General features: G+C 41.4%; 1 protein-coding gene across 3 annotated transcripts in view; it reads right to left on the bottom strand.

Moving 5' to 3' along the window:
* The window catches only part of med25 (mediator complex subunit 25), a 52316-nt gene that overhangs the window by 34696 nt on the left and 3079 nt on the right, over positions 1–14541 (bottom strand). For all 3 annotated transcript variants that reach the window (XM_034190368.1, XM_034190370.1, XM_034190369.1), the window contains exons 6-9: positions 14283–14403; positions 14036–14189; positions 1455–1582; positions 1229–1304 (exon numbers count right to left, since the gene is read on the bottom strand). In XM_034190368.1, coding sequence (XP_034046259.1) covers positions 1229–1304; positions 1455–1582; positions 14036–14189; positions 14283–14403 — 479 coding nt within the window. The remainder of the gene's footprint in view (positions 1–1228; positions 1305–1454; positions 1583–14035; positions 14190–14282; positions 14404–14541) is intronic.

Genomic DNA, 14541 nt, shown 5'->3' with positions numbered 1-14541 from the left:
TAACTAAAATATTGTTGCGAAATGACAGCGTTTCCTTTGAGTTATTGCAGGTCGCTGCTGGGTTTTGTCTTCTTGTGAGGCTCTCTGTAACTGTAAATCCAGTAATCATGACAAAGTGTAAAGCCCAATTTATGCTACTCTGTATCTGCAACTTCATAGCCACGCAAAACCCTGTGCATCATTATGATAAAAAGGCCTTGAGTCCTGCTAAACATTACTATTTCTCTCTTCTTTTTATCCATACTGCCATAACGTCATCTCTTATGTTTAAGGAGCTCACCCTCTCTTACTTTGCCCACATGTACCATGCTGTGTATTTTAGAATGTTGTTTATGTGTGTCATGTGACCTGTAACAGCGAAAAAACTTGTTTCCATTTCACTCTTTCTAAATAAGGCTTTTTTTTTTTTTAATCTCTTCAAAAACCACCTCGTGGGAACATAAAAATAAAGACATTTGACTTTCCAATTGATTAGAAGATCACTGGGTGCCCTCTACCCACACTGGGGGACCTTCATGTCTCTTACTGTCTCAGGAGAGCCAACACCATCCCAAAGGACTCGTCCCAACTGGGACACAGTTTGAGCTGCTGCCATCAGGCAGACGGTACAGGACCATTAAAGCAAGAACAAATAGACTGAAAAACAGTTTCTACCCAACTGCTGTTAGAGCTTTGAATGCCACTGGAACCAAACAGCCAGGTCACATGACACACTTGGAATTTGTTTATGTGCAATATCCACTGCCAGTGAAATATTCACAGTTTTGTACACACTTTTCTCTTTGTTTATATGCAATCTCTTTTTGCTACTACGTTTTTATTTATTTTATTTTTTTTCCTTTTTTAATGTGCACTCTGGACATACCCCTTTCATTCGGTTAAATTTTATGTTTATTTTTCCTTTTCTTCTCCAGACCTTGTAAGTCTGAGTGTGGTTTACTCAGGGGTATATTTGCACTAAAAGGCTGCACCTGACCTTTTGTTGTACTGGTTACAATGACAATAAAGAATCTGTATCTGTATCTTACTTCAGTTTGTTCGATATGGAGGATAATGGAAACATACCCAGTGATGCTCGCTGTGAATGAGACCATTGACTAAACATCAAAAAGTAAAGCACAAAAACACAGAGGCCAAGTTTTGCTGTAAAACACACACACAGCAACAAAAATGTCTGCTGACATAAAATGTTCCAGAAAAACCCCCACAGCATCCACTCATAACTCACAGCGGCTCTTCTGGTTGTTGGCTGCATCCAGGGCCATCTGTGCGGCCGCCTGAGCCGCGGTCATGGAGGGCGGATTCTGTCAGCAGGCGGATTAAAGAGAGACAATATTGAGCAAAGCAAGTTTAGTCAAAGAACAAAAACACTGCTGTCTGAATCACAGCCAAAAAAACGGGCAACAGAAATGAGTTTCACACAGTCTGACACACTGTGGCTGCCTGCCCAGTACCTGGTAAGGATGGGCAGCACTGATGGGGGGAGGGGCCTGTGAAACTCCAACAACAAGAGACTGACTGACGGGCAGCGGCTGCGGCGGGAGAACAGGCTTCAGCGGCCCAACTCCTGCACTGGAAGAAACTGAGAACACAGTAGGAGCTGTTCACATGGTCCTCTGCCTGGATTCATCAAAAGTCAGAGTTTCTGTTTACAAAACGCAGCGCAAACACAGAACATCCAGTGTTTTGGTCAAGCAAAGATACTGGAACCTGTGTGTGAAAGGTGTTTCAACATGAAGGGCCCTATCTTCACTCCCAGAGCAAAGTGGTTCACAGCGACACGCTGTTTGGAAGTGTTGTTGCTATTTATTATGTAGATCTCTACATGTTAAAATAACAGAATTTTGTGTTGAAAGAAACCTGTGTGCCACGCTTACGTTACAAGTGCAATTTACATGGTTGATGGTTTCTCATTTTATTCCAAAATGTAATTAAATGTTTTCTTTAGAGAGAACTAAATGCGGTTGGGAAACATTTAGAAAAATCCGTTTTTGTTACTTAAATGAGAACTGGACCACAAAAGCCAAGTTTATTAAACATTCTGTTGTGCCGAACTAGTACCCCTATTCCCCCAGAGGACCCTTCCTTCCTGTTTCATCTCGAATAGCAAATCGGGGCATTTTGAAGAATCACAGTAATGTCTTTATCCATCTTTTGTTAATCTTGAATAAACTTGGCATAAACATTAGTTACAGCCATCATTTTGCTGTCTGCTGATTAGTGGTGGGCACAGCTAACCACAAAGTTAGCTTCAATAACCGCTAATCTGCTAACTGAAAAGTTAACTTTTGTAACGCTAAACCGATAAACTGCTAAAACATTTTGCAGAACTTACAGCTAACTGCTAACTCTTAGTATGGACTCCGGTACACTGGCAGCTACTGACAAGCTAGTTTTGAGTTTACGCACCACCGACGCTTCTGAGGAAAAGCAAAGGCGATCACAAACCCAACACAAACGAGTCAGAGCTTGTCTTTCTGCGCCCTGCCCACTGCTTTAAGGAAGAGTCATTTACTTTCAACATGAAATAGCACAGACGTGTGCAGGAGACATCAGAAGTAAAGCAGTTTTCACTTATGGTTTTGATTTATAAGCAAAACTAATTCCGGACAGTTAATCCAAATTAAGGTCAACTCTGTCATTTTTACAAAGTGAAAAACGACACATATGTTTTAGTTTTAAAGTAATACACTAATTCTGACAGTTTGAGCATTAACAGAAACATATGCCTAAAGGCATTAAGGGAAAATGAGCCTCCTCTGATCACTGGTTGGTTGGTTGATTTATTTGTAAAAAAACACAAGTTACTGTAATGTGTCTGTTGGTTTTTACAAATAATTGTGTATTTGTAAATATATCATTTTTTAAAATTTGTAAAAAAAAAAAAAAAAAAAGGCATTTGCAAAACTAAAAATTCTGTTAAGTGTGTGATTCTGAAAATGCAACTGTGATCGTTCGTTGCTATTCACACTCCCATCCAGTAGATGGCAGTGTTCTATGCATTTTGACCATCCACTGGATGGTTTCAGGGAATTATACAGAGGGAGTGCCACCCCTATTTGGCTAAATTTATAAGCACATGAATGAACACAGTAAATCCAACCCCTGCCTCCCCTTTTCTGGCCAGCTCTCTTTAGACACACCACTCAATGGCCAAAAAAAAAAAAAAAATATTCAGACACGCAAAATGCATCTGTGCTACGCTGCACCTGCCGTCAAGATAAGGCCCCATACTCCTTTGAATGTCTACTTTTGGAGTAATCCTTGGGTTTCATGTGAGAAGACAACAGTAAGGTGACCAGAGAGCCTACAGGAGAAAACCAAGCCAGCACAAAAACCTGAATGACAGTCAACATAACAATCTGAAATCAGAAATAGAGACCATACAAAAAGCAGAGATATCAGCCATAAAAGCCACACTAACCTCTGTCGAAATGACAAAGTCCACAGGATCTGAGCACAACCCAAAATGCACACCACTCAGTGGTTTCTATTAAATGGAGAATATGCTTGAGAATTCTGATTGTTGTTTAAAGTTTTTTATCTTGCTGTTCAACCACACATCAAAGTAGCCATGAGTTTATCCGTGCACATGTGGTCATGATTAGTGGTCACTGATGTATTTTATTGCTAATTAAACCTCGTGCTCCATGAGCCTGCAGGGGCATTTCCGGAAAACATTTAAGAAATGGCGTCACTTTTAGTAAATACAGAAGTAGCACAATGACAAACAGACCGAGTGAAACAAACTCTTCAACATCAGATCACGAAACTACTGACCATTCATATGACAGTGATGACTCAGCATTCAGTCAGATCGGTGAACCTACGAGAACACACTTGGAAAGAATCGGGATTACGCTATTTCAGGAGCTTCAGGACTTGCTACCAGTTCGCGATTGTGCACAAGCGCTGCTTGCCGCTTCAATGTTCTGTACAGAGAGGAGACGACACACCTCACCATTAAACTCTTAAATTTTTGAGCGAGGCTGTTGGATTTTGGATCCTAACGTGTGCTGATTCTGCTATCTGTGTTGCAGGATACTATTCGTCTCTGCAGAGCTCTTTTAACAGGTTTTGTGTGTGTGTGTGTGTGTGTGTGTGTGTATGTATATATACAGTGAGAAAAATAAGTATTTGAACACCCTGAGATTTTGCAAGTTGTCCCACTTAGAAATCATGGAGGGGTCTGAAATTTTCATCTTAGGTGCATGTCCACACATAATCTTAAAAAAAAAAAAAAAAAAAAAAAAAAAAAAAAAATCCGGAAACCACAATGTATGATTTTTTAATAATTTATTTGTATGTTACTGCTGCAAATAAGTATTTGAACACCTGTGAAAATCAATGTTAATATTTGGTACAGTAGCCTTTGTTTGCAATTACAGAGGTCAAACGTTTCCTGTAGTTCTTGACCAGGTTTTCACACACTGCAGCAGGGATTTTGGTCCACTCCTCCATACAGATCTTCTCTAGATCTTTCAGGTTTGGAGTTTTAGCTCCCTCCAAAGATTTTCTATTGAGTTCAGGTCTGGAGACTGACCAGGCCACTCCAGGACCTTGAAATGCTTCTTACGGAGCCCCTCCTTAGTTGCCCTGGCTGTGTGTTTGGGGTCACTGTCATGCTAGAAGACCCAGCCATGACCCATCTTCAATGCTCTTACTGAGGGAAGGAGATTGTTTGCCAAAATCTCACAATGCATGACCCCATCCATCCTCCCTTCAATACGGTGCAGTCATCCTGTCCCCTTTGCAGAAGAGTACCCCCAGAGTATGATGTTTCCACCCCCATGCTTCACGGTTGGAATGGTTTTCTTGGGGTTGTTCTCATCCTCTAAACATGGTAAGTGGAGTTGAACTTCAAACAGGCCTGGACATGTGCTGGCTTGAGCAGGGGGACCTTGCTGCCCTGCAGGATTTTAAACCATGACAGCATCATGTGTTACTAATGTAATCTTTGTGACTGTGGTCCCAGCTCTCTTCAGGTCATTGACTAGGTCCTCCTGTGTAGTTCTGAGCTTTCTCAGAATCATCCTTACCCCACAAAGTGAGATCTTGCATGGAATCCCAGATCGGGGGAGATTGACAGTCATCTTGTGTTTCTTTCACTTTCTAATAAATAATCGTAACAGTTTTTGTCTTCTACCAAGCTGCTTGCCTGTTGTCCAGTAGTCTATCCCAGCCTTGTGCAGGTCTACAGTTTTGTCCCTGGTGTCCTCAGACAGCTCTTTGGTCTTGGCTATGGTGGACAGGTTGGAGTGTGATTGATTGAGTGTGTGAACAGGTGTCTTTTATACAGGTAACAAGTTCAAACAGGTGCAATTAATAGAGGTAAAGAGTGCAGAATAAGAGGGCTTCTTAAAGAAAAATTAATAGGTCTGTGTGAGCCAGAATTCTTGCTGGTTGGTAGGGGGTCAAATACTTATTTGCAGCAGTAACATACAAATAAATTATTTAAAAAAAAAAAATCATACATTGTGATTTCCGGATTTTTTTTTTTTTTTTTAGATTATGTGTCTCACAGTGGACATGCACCTAAGATGAAAATTTCAGACCCCTCCATGATTTCTAAATGGGAGAACTTGCAATATATATATCAATCAATCAATCAATCAATTTTTTTATATAGCGCCAAATCACAACAAACAGTTGCCCCAAGGCGCCTTATATTGTAAGGCAAGGCCATACAACAATTATGTAAAACCCCAACGGTCAAAACGACCCCCTGTGAGCAAGCACTTGGCTACAGTGGGAAGGAAAAACTCCCTTTTAACAGGAAGAAACCTCCAGCAGAACCAGGCTCAGGGAGGGGCAGTCTTCTGCTGGGACTGGTTGGGGCTGAGGGAGAGAACCAAGAAAAAGACATGCTGTGGAGGGGAGCAGAGATCGATCACTAATGATTAAATGCAGAGTGGTGCATACAGAGCAAAAAGAGAAAGAAACAGTGCATCATGGGAACCCCCCAGCAGTCTACGTCTATAGCAGCATAACTAAGGGATGGTTCAGGGTCACCTGATCCAGCCCTAACTATAAGCTTTAGCAAAAAGGAAAGTTTTAAGCCTAATCTTAAAAGTAGAGAGGGTGTCTGTCTCCCTGATCTGAATTGGGAGCTGGTTCCACAGGAGAGGAGCCTGAAAGCTGAAGGCTCTGCCTCCCATTCTACTCTTACAAACCCTAGGAACTACAAGTAAGCCTGCAGTCTGAGAGCGAAGCGCTCTATTGGGGTGATATGGTACTACGAGGTCCCTAAGATAAGATGGGACCTGATTATTCAAAACCTTATAAGTAAGAAGAAGAATTTTAAATTCTATTCTAGAATTAACAGGAAGCCAATGAAGAGAGGCCAATATGGGTGAGATATGCTCTCTCCTTCTAGTCCCCGTCAGTACTCTAGCTGCAGCATTTTGAATTAACTGAAGGCTTTTTAGGGAACTTTTAGGACAACCTGATAATAATGAATTACAATAGTCCAGCCTAGAGGAAATAAATGCATGAATTAGTTTTTCAGCATCACTCTGAGACAAGACCTTTCTGATTTTAGAGATATTGCGTAAATGCAAAAAAGCAGTCCTACATATTTGTTTAATATGCGCTTTGAATGACATATCCTGATCAAAAATGACTCCAAGATTTCTCACAGTATTACTAGAGGTCAGGGTAATGCCATCCAGAGTAAGGATCTGGTTAGACACCATGTTTCTAAGATTTGTGGGGCCAAGTACAATAACTTCAGTTTTATCTGAGTTTAAAAGCAGGAAATTAGAGGTCATCCATGTCTTTATGTCTGTAAGACAATCCTGCAGTTTAGCTAATTGGTGTGTGTCCTCTGGCTTCATGGATAGATAAAGCTGGGTATCATCTGCGTAACAATGAAAATTTAAGCAATACCGTCTAATAATACTGCCTAAGGGAAGCATGTATAAAGTAAATAAAATTGGTCCTAGCACAGAACCTTGTGGAACTCCATAATTAACTTTAGTCTGTGAAGAAGATTCCCCATTTACATGAACAAATTGTAATCTATTAGACAAATATGATTCAAACCACCGCAGCGCAGTGCCTTTAATACCTATGGCATGCTCTAATCTCTGTAATAAAATTTTATGGTCAACAGTATCAAAAGCAGCACTGAGGTCTAACAGAACAAGCACAGAGATGAGTCCACTGTCCGAGGCCATAAGAAGATCATTTGTAACCTTCACTAATGCTGTTTCTGTACTATGATGAATTCTAAAACCTGACTGAAACTCTTCAAATAGACCATTCCTCTGCAGATGATCAGTTAGCTGTTTTACAACTACCCTTTCAAGAATTTTTGAGAGAAAAGGAAGGTTGGAGATTGGCCTATAATTAGCTAAGATAGCTGGGTCAAGTGATGGCTTTTTAAGTAATGGTTTAATTACTGCCACCTTAAAAGCCTGTGGTACATAGCCAACTAACAAAGATAGATTGATCATATTTAAGATCGAAGCATTAAATAATGGTAGGGCTTCCTTGAGCAGCCTGGTAGGAATGGGGTCTAATAAACATGTTGATGGTTTGGATGAAGTAACTAATGAGAATAACTCAGACAGAACAATCAGAGAGAAAGAGTCTAACCAAATACCGGCATCACTGAAAGCAGCCAAAGATAACGATACGTCTTTGGGATGGTTATGAGTAATTTTTTCTCTAATAGTTAAAATTTTGTTAGCAAAGAAAGTCATGAAGTCATTACTAGTTAAAGTTAATGGAATACTCAGCTCAATAGAGCTCTGACTCTTTGTCAGCCTGGCTACAGTGCTGAAAAGAAACCTGGGGTTGTTCTTATTTTCTTCAATTAGTGATGAGTAGAAAGATGTCCTAGCTTTACGGAGGGCTTTTTTATAGAGCAACAGACTCTTTTTCCAGGCTAAGTGAAGATCTTCTAAATTAGTGAGACGCCATTTCCTCTCCAACATACGGGTTATCTGCTTTAAGCTACGAGTTTGTGAGTTATACCACGGAGTCAGACACTTCTGATTTAAAGCTCTCTTTTTCAGAGGAGCTACAGCATCCAAAGTTGTCTTCAATGAGGATGTAAAACTATTGACGAGATACTCTATCTCCCTTACAGAGTTTAGGTAGCTACTCTGCACTGTGTTGGTATATGGCATTAGAGAACATAAAGAAGGAATCATATCCTTAAACCTAGTTACAGCGCTTTCTGAAAGACTTCTAGTGTAATGAAACTTATTCCCCACTGCTGGGTAGTCCATCAGAGTAAATGTAAATGTTATTAAGAAATGATCAGACAGAAGGGAGTTTTCAGGGAATACTGTTAAGTCTTCTATTTCCATACCATAAGTCAGAACAAGATCTAAGATATGATTAAAGTGGTGGGTGGACTCATTTACTTTTTGAGAAAAGCCAATAGAGTCTAATAATAGATTAAATGCAGTGTTGAGGCTGTCATTCTCAGCATCTGTGTGGATGTTAAAATCGCCCACTATAATTATCTTATCTGAGCTAAGCACTAAGTCAGACAAAAGGTCTGAAAATTCACAGAGAAACTCACAGTAACGACCAGGTGGATGATAGATAATAACAAATAAAACTGTTTTTTGGGACTTCCAATTTGGATGGACAAGACTAAGAGACAAGCCTTCAAATGAATTAAAGCTCTGTCTGGTTTTTGATTAATTAATAAGCTGGAATGGAAGATTGCTGCTAATCCTCCGCCCCGGCCCGTGCTACGAGCATTCTGACAGTTAGTGTGACTCGGGGGTGTTGACTCATTTAAACTAACATATTCATCCTGCTGTAACCAGGTTTCTGTTAGGCAGAATAAATCAATATGTTGATCAATTATTATATCATTTACCAACAGGGACTTAGAAGAGAGAGACCTAATGTTTAATAGACCACATTTAACTGTTTTAGTCTGTGGTGCAGTTGAAGGTGCTATATTATTTTTTCTTTTTGAATTTTTATGCTTAAATAGATTTTTGCTGGTTATTGGTAGTCTGGGAGCAGGCACCGTCTCTACGGGGATGGGGTAATGAGGGGATGGCAGGGGGAGAGAAGCTGCAGAGAGGTGTGTAAGACTACAACTCTGCCTCCTGGTCCCAACCCTGGATAGTCACGGTTTGGAGGATTTAAGAAAATTGGCCAGATTTCTAGAAATGAGAGCTGCTCCATCCAAAGTGGGATGGATGCCGTCTCTCCTAACAAGACCAGGTTTTCCCCAGAAGCTTTGCCAATTATCTATGAAGCCCACCTCATTTTTTGGACACCACTCAGACAGTCAGCAATTCAAGGAGAACATGCGGCTAAACATGTCACTCCCGGTCCGATTGGGGAGGGGCCCAGAGAAAACTACAGAGTCCGACATTGTTTTTGCAAAGTTACACACCGATTTAATGTTAATTTTAGTGACCTCCGATTGGCGTAACCGGGTGTCATTACTGCCGACGTGAATTACAATCTTACCAAATTTACGCTTAGCCTTAGCCAGCAGTTTCAAATTTCCTTCAATGTCGCCTGCTCTGGCCCCCGGAAGACAATTGACTATGGTTGCTGGTGTCGCTAACTTCACATTTCTCAAAACAGAGTCGCCAATAACCAGAGTTTGATCCTCGGCGGGTGTGTCGTCGAGTGGGAAAAAACGGTTAGAGATGTGAACGGGTTGGCGGTGTACACGGGGCTTCTGTTTAGGGCTACGCTTCCTCCTCACAGTCACATACATACATACACACACACACATATATATATATTTGAAACGCCACCACAATGCTGTTTTTACAGGCTGCCTGACCACACAGATGTGTTTCTTAGATTTTTCAGTTAGATCAACAATAACACTTATAAGCACGCATAAAGCGGAGCCTCTAGCAGAGACTGTTTTTAACAGTTATCACTTAAAAAGGAGTCGTCAGAATACGACATCACACTTATGTAAACTTTGCAGTTAATCAGTGGCTCCGTTCTTGACGTAAGCAGCTACATTACATGCAACAACATGTTGAGACATTTCCTCAAAGCTACGTAAATGCTATTGGAAACACTCAGAAAAACAAGCACGGATGGTCACTAACAGCCTCAATCTAAGTTATGATTTCTGTGACATGTCCTTTAACTATGATAGTGCGCACACTTGCACAGTTCAATTCATTTAATTTCAAGTTTATTTAATTTATGTAGTGCCAATCATAACAACGCCGTCTTGAGGCACTTCACACGGGTAAGGTCTAACCTAACAGCTACAGTAGTGTTCAGAATAATAGTAGTGCTATGTGACTAAAAAGTTTAATCCAGGTTTTGAGTATATTTCTTATTGTTACATGGGAAACAAGGTACCACTAGATTCAGTAGATTCTCACAAATCCAACAAGACCAAGCATTCATGATATGCACACTCTTAAGACTATGAAATTGGGCTATTAGTAAAAAAAAAAAGTAGAAAAGGGAGTGTTCACAATAATAGTAGTGTGGCATTCAGTCAGTGAGTTCATCAATTTTGTGGAACAAACAGGTGTGAATCAGGTGTCCCCTATTTAAGGATGAAGCCAGCACCTGTTGAACATGCTTTTCTCTTTGCAAGCCTGAGGAAAATGGGACGTTCAAGACATTGTTCAGAAGAACAGCATAGTGTGATTAAAAAGTTGATTGGAGAGAGGAAAACATATGCAGGTGCAAAAAAGTATAGGCTGTTCATCTACAATGATCTCCAATGCTTTAAAATGGACAAAAACCCAGAGACGCATGGAAGAAAATGGAAAACAACCATCAAAACAGATATAAGAATAACCAGAATGGCAAAGGCTCACTCACTGATCAGCTCCAGGATGATCAAAGACAGTCTGGAGTTACCTGTAAGTGCTGTGACAGTTAGAAGACGCCTGTGTGAAGCTAATTTATGTGCAAGAATCCCCCGCAAAGTCCCTCTGTTAAATAAAAGACATGTGCAGAAGAGGTTACAATTTGCCAAAGAGTATATCAACTGGCCTAAAGAGAAATGGAAGAATATTTTGTGGACTGATGAGAGTAAAATTGTTCTTTTTGGGTCCAAGGGTCGCAGACAGTTTGTGAGACGACCCCCAAACTCTGAATTCAAGCCACAGTTCACAGTGAAGACAGTGAAGCATGGTGGTGCAAGCATCATGATATGGGCATGTTTCTCCTACTATGGTGTTGGGCCTATATATCGCATACCAGGTTTCATGGATCAGTTTGGATATGTCAAAATACTTGAAGAGGTCATGGTGCCTTATGCTGAAGAGGACATGTCCTTGAAATGGGTGTTTCAACAAGACAATAACCCCAAGCAGACTAGTAAACCAGCAAAATCTTGGTTCCAAACCAACAAAATTAATGCCTCGCAGATGTGAAGAAATCATGAAAAACTGTGGTTATACAACTAAATACTAGTTTAGTGATTCACAGGATTGATAAAAAAGCAGTTTGAACATAATAGTTTTGAGTTTGTAGCGTCAACAGCAGATGCTACTATTATTGTGAACACCCCCTTTTCTACTTTTTTTTTTTTTACTAAGAGCCCAATTTCATACCCTTAAGAGTGTGCATATCATGAATGCTTGGTCTTGTTGGATTTGTGAGAATCTACTGAATCTACTGGTACCTTGTTTCCCATGTAACAATAAGAAATATACTCAAAAGCTGGATTAATCTTTTTAGTCACATAGCACTACTATTATTCTGAACACTACTGTATATTCTAAACTCTCTGATTGACTGGAACAGTAATTATCAAGTAAAAGTTCCAGCCTTTGCATTTCAGTAAGTTCATGTCATTATTTTTTTCTGGATATACGAGGTCTATTAGAAAAGTATCCGACCTTATTATTTTTTTCAAAAACCATATGGATTTGAATCACGTGTGATTGCATCAGCCATGCTTGAACCTTCGTGCGCATGCGTGAGTTTTTTCACGCCTGTCGGTGGCGTCATTTGCCTGTGAGCAGGCTTTGTGTGAGGAGTGGTCGTCGTTTTTTTTCATTGTTTAGGAATGTCTCAGAGACTGCCGCTTTGCTTGATCAGAATTTTTCAGAAACTGTGAGGTACATCCAAGTGGACACCATTCGAGAAATTCAGATGGTTTTTGGTGAAATTTTTATGGGCTTCTAAGAGATTACGGAGTGTTACTGTCGCTTTAAGGACGGCCCAGAGCGACTGGTGGTGCACCGCGCTCTGAAGCCCCCATCGACAAGCTGAGCGACCATTTCATTTCTAAACGGATGGCTGTATGGATCCGTGACCATCGTGTGCAATTTCTCTGGTTATCACAAGAGCTGGACATCAACCATTTTCCGGCAGATTTCACTTTTAACAAGAGATTTTGTCATGGAAAGCGGAGCGGAGGCTTCGCGCGTCACAATGGATTCGCTACTGGAACGAGACAAAACCACCTTCGTTTTGGTCTCACAGGATGGCTTTGAGATGGCGTTCAGACAGCTGTCGGTGGTTTTTCCATCGAGTGATTATCCGAGAAATTGTGGATGTGCCTGGACATGCCAGAACATGTCCCATGAGGCTTCATCATGGCACTGCTGTGCGCCATGCGGCACCACCGCGACACGCGGAATTCCTCCACACGTCTGTCTCAATGTGCCAAAAAAGTGCTGATGTCCACGTCTTTTCACAATTCCTGTGCTAGCCAGATGACATCCTGGATAAAACACAGCGTCCAGTTTGGAAATGAACGGCACATTCCACTGTTACAGGAGTTTTTGTCATGGAAAGAGGAGCGGAGGCTTCGCGCGTCGTGGCGGTGCCGCATGGCGCAAAGCAACACTGTGATGAAGCCTCACGGGACATGTTCTGGCATGTCCAGGCACATCCACAATTTCTCGGATAATCACTTGATGGAAAAACCACCGACAGCTGTCTGAAAGCCATCTCAAAGCCGTCCTGTGAGACCAAAATGAAGGTGGTTTTGTCTCGTTCCAGTAGCGAATCCATCGCGACGCGCAAAGCCGCCGCTCCGCTTTCCATGACAAAATCTCTTGTTAAAAGTGAAATCTGCCGGAAAATGGCTGATGTCCAGCTCTTGTAATAACCAGAGAAATTGCACACGATGGTCACGGATCCATACAGCCATCCGTTTAGAAATGAAATGGTCGCTCAGCCTGTCGATGGCGGCTTCGGAGCGCGGCGCACCACCAGTCGCTCTGGGCCATCCTTAAAGCGACAGTAACACTCCGTAATCTCTTTGAAGCCCATAAAATTTTCAACAAAAACCATCTGAATTTCTCGAATGGTGTCCACTTGGATGTGCCTCACAGTTTCTGAAAAAATTTTGATCAAGCAAAGCGGCAGGTCTCTGAGCCATTCCTAAACAATGAAAAAAACAACGAGAGGGGTGGACCACTCCTCACTCAAAGCCTGCTCACAGGCGAATGACGCAACCGACAGGCGTGAAAAAACTCACGCATGCGCACGAAGGTTCAAGCTTGGCTGATGCAATCACACGTGATTCAAATCCATATGGTTTTTGAAAAAAATAAGGTCGGATACTTTTCTAATAGACCTCGTATTTGACAGAACAAGAACATCTGAGGCAAAGAGCAAATTATTAATATCAAATTTAAGCATTTCACTGGCTGCACATAGACATTTTAAAATATATGATGTTTTTTTCCTGTTGAGCTGCACAACAGCTCTGTGCTATATAGGAACAACTATCAATTTCACTGAGGTTTTTGAATCAGCAGACATACACTCGTTTGGCCACATGGGGGCAGAAGAACACTTCAACCACCTGAAACCTTTCATGAAGTTGTTGAGAAAAATACCTGGACACAGACCTGTTAATGGTTATTTGTATTCCAGTCTCTTTTCTCATTTTAGACAGCCGTTTAGTTTGCAAAGGCTGCAAGAAACCCCCATCGGCAGTGAAGAAATGGCGGGGAACAGATCAACATGGAGAAGGGGACAAAAAAAAAAAAAGGAGGCTACTGGTTTTCAAAATCATTTTCAAACACACTGCCACAAATCTCTCAGTCACACGGGTGTGCATTCAGCACATCACTCATAAATGTTAAGTCGTGCTTCTCACCGGGAAGAGCGATGCCTCTGACCAGGACCATGTGAAAGGGGTCCTGACTGTAGTCTGGATGGGGCTCCACCCCCCCAACCGGAGACGCCCACTCAAACAAAGCTCTTAGAGCAGGCAGCTTGCGAGGTGCCACCACAGAAAAGTGGATACCTCTCTGAAAAAGAAAGGACATTAACGTCTTACAGCGTCTAAATCAAACCAAACTCATTTAAAAACCAGTTTGTTGTACATAATACTGATTACTCACGTCTCTGATGATTTTGACCAAACTGTCGGCTGTGCAGCCAGTGTAGCTGACACTCTCCACAGCAGGAAGCAGGTACGGAGGAGAGTTACACAGCAGCACGCACACTTTGTGGGTCTGACCTCTGACACCAGCAGATGTGAGACAGAGACAGAGAAACAGCCTCAAAAAAAAAGGCAGCGCTCCTCTTACGAAGGAAGGACGGGAAACTAACAACATACTGAAAATTGTCAAACGTTTGTTTGTTTCACTTCTCCTTGGA

The sequence above is a fragment of the Thalassophryne amazonica genome, chromosome 16, assembly GCF_902500255.1.
Source record: "Thalassophryne amazonica chromosome 16, fThaAma1.1, whole genome shotgun sequence".
NCBI lineage: Eukaryota > Metazoa > Chordata > Actinopteri > Batrachoidiformes > Batrachoididae > Thalassophryne > Thalassophryne amazonica.
This window is presented reverse-complemented; position numbering and strand designations above follow the sequence as displayed.